A 1,758-nucleotide genomic window follows, 5' to 3' on the forward strand; every position below is an offset into this window, starting at 1 on the left:
GGGTTGACCCAATTAATGAATAAATGGCATGAGAAAAAGGAAAGGAGGAAGCTGGTACAGGTCATAGGCAAATTAAGAAATGTAGCAATCAAATATAAGGTATGGATTTTTTTTAGGTCATGCTTTGAAAAACCAATCATGGAAAGAACTTTGAGGCAGCTGAGGAAATTGAAACATGGATAGTATTAAGGGATTATTGTTAATTTTGTTACATGTGATAATCATATGGAGGATTTGTTAAAAGAGAACAGAGGGGCACCTGGGGGGCTCAGTCCTTAGACGGCTGCCTTTGGCTGGGGTCATGGTCCCAGGGTCCCCGCATCCAGCTCCCTGCTCAGCAGGAAGCCTACTACTCCCTCTCCCACTCCCCCGGCTTGTGTTCCTTCTCTCGCTGTCTCTCTCTGTCAAATAAATAAATAAAATCTTAAAAAAAAACCCAAGAAGCCACGCTTCCCAACGCCCCGGCTCTGCTCTGCTAGCTCAGCCCGCCCGCACCCACCATGGCCACCATTGAGCAGCTGGTAGGAAGATGGCGCTTAGTGGAGAGCAAAGGCTTTGACGAATACATGAAGGAAGTAGGAGTGGGAATGGCTCTGCGAAAAGTGGGTGCAATGGCCAAACCAGATTGTATCATCTCTTCTGATGGCAAAAACCTCACCATAAAAACTGAGAGCACTTTGAAAACAACCCAGTTTTCATGTAACCTAGGAGAGAAGTTTGAAGAAACTACAGCTGATGGCAGAAAAACTCAGACGGTCTGCAACTTCACAGACGGCGCATTGGTTCAACATCAGGAATGGGATGGGAAGGAAAGCACAATCACAAGAAAATTGGAAAATGGGAAATTAGTGGTGGAATGCGTCATGAACAATGTCACCTGTACTCGGGTCTATGAAAAAGTAGAGTAAAAATTCCATCATCATTTTGGATAGGAATTAGCTGTGAGGATGAACAAGCTCAGTTCAATGAGCAAATCTCCATACTGCTTTTTTTTTTCCCATTACTGTGTTCAGTTATCTTTATCACAAACATTTTACATGCAACTATTTCAAAGTGTTGATTTAATTAGGATCATCCCTTTGGTTAGTAAATAAATGTGTTTGTGCTATGCCAAAAAAAACAAAACAAAACAAAACAAAACAAAAAAAAAACCCCAGAAAACAGAAAGAAAGGTAGAAGTCCTTCTCTGTTAAACATTCCAGCTGAAGTAATTTTGGGTAAAAGGATTTGCTTTAAAATACTCTAGAAAAAAACCCATGAAATAAGACTGGCTATGAATGATAATTGAGGCTGAATAATAAGTATAAAGAAGGGGTTATTATCCTATTCAACATATGTGAATTTTACCTTTTTTTCCCTACTGTTCACTTTTCTGTATATGTGAAATTTGCCACTAGAAAACAAATCAGTAAAGTTGTGAATCCATCTCCAAGAAAACCGCACACATGCACCAACGTTCACCCTCCATTTCAAGGAGTGAGGACATGGAAACAGGTGCAGAATCTTCAGGCTCACTAAACAGCTTTCCCCCCCAGGACAGGACAGCTCTGGAAAGTGATTTAGGTGCTGTGGGTGTGGACAACCCAGCAGGCAGAGAAGCTAAGGAGTCTGGTCTTCAGTCATTCAGCTCTAGGTAAAAATTTCCCAGCGTCGTTCCTTGTTGCTCATCTAGACTGAACTCCAAAGTGAAAGGGCGGGGAGAGTGCGGTGGAGAGAGGGATTTGAATTTAGTCCCCACCTTTATGGTTTTGAAAATCG

General features: G+C 41.9%; 1 protein-coding gene across 1 annotated transcript; it reads left to right on the forward strand.

Moving 5' to 3' along the window:
- The first annotated feature begins 477 nt into the window (after positions 1-477).
- LOC123929894 (fatty acid-binding protein 5-like) lies at positions 478-1,120 on the forward strand. Its single transcript, XM_045986044.1, has one exon. It carries the CDS (start codon positions 501-503, stop codon positions 906-908), a length of 408 nt encoding a protein of 135 aa, XP_045842000.1. The 5' UTR covers positions 478-500; the 3' UTR covers positions 909-1,120.
- Positions 1,121-1,758: the final 638 nt, after the last annotated feature.

Source organism: Meles meles, chromosome 18 (genome assembly GCF_922984935.1).
Source record: "Meles meles chromosome 18, mMelMel3.1 paternal haplotype, whole genome shotgun sequence".
Lineage (NCBI taxonomy): Eukaryota > Metazoa > Chordata > Mammalia > Carnivora > Mustelidae > Meles > Meles meles.

Coding starts and splice junctions, on each gene's coding strand:
- LOC123929894 (XM_045986044.1), top strand. CDS start 501: ATGGCCACCATTGAGCAGCTGGTAGGAAGATGGCGCTTAGTGGAGAGC.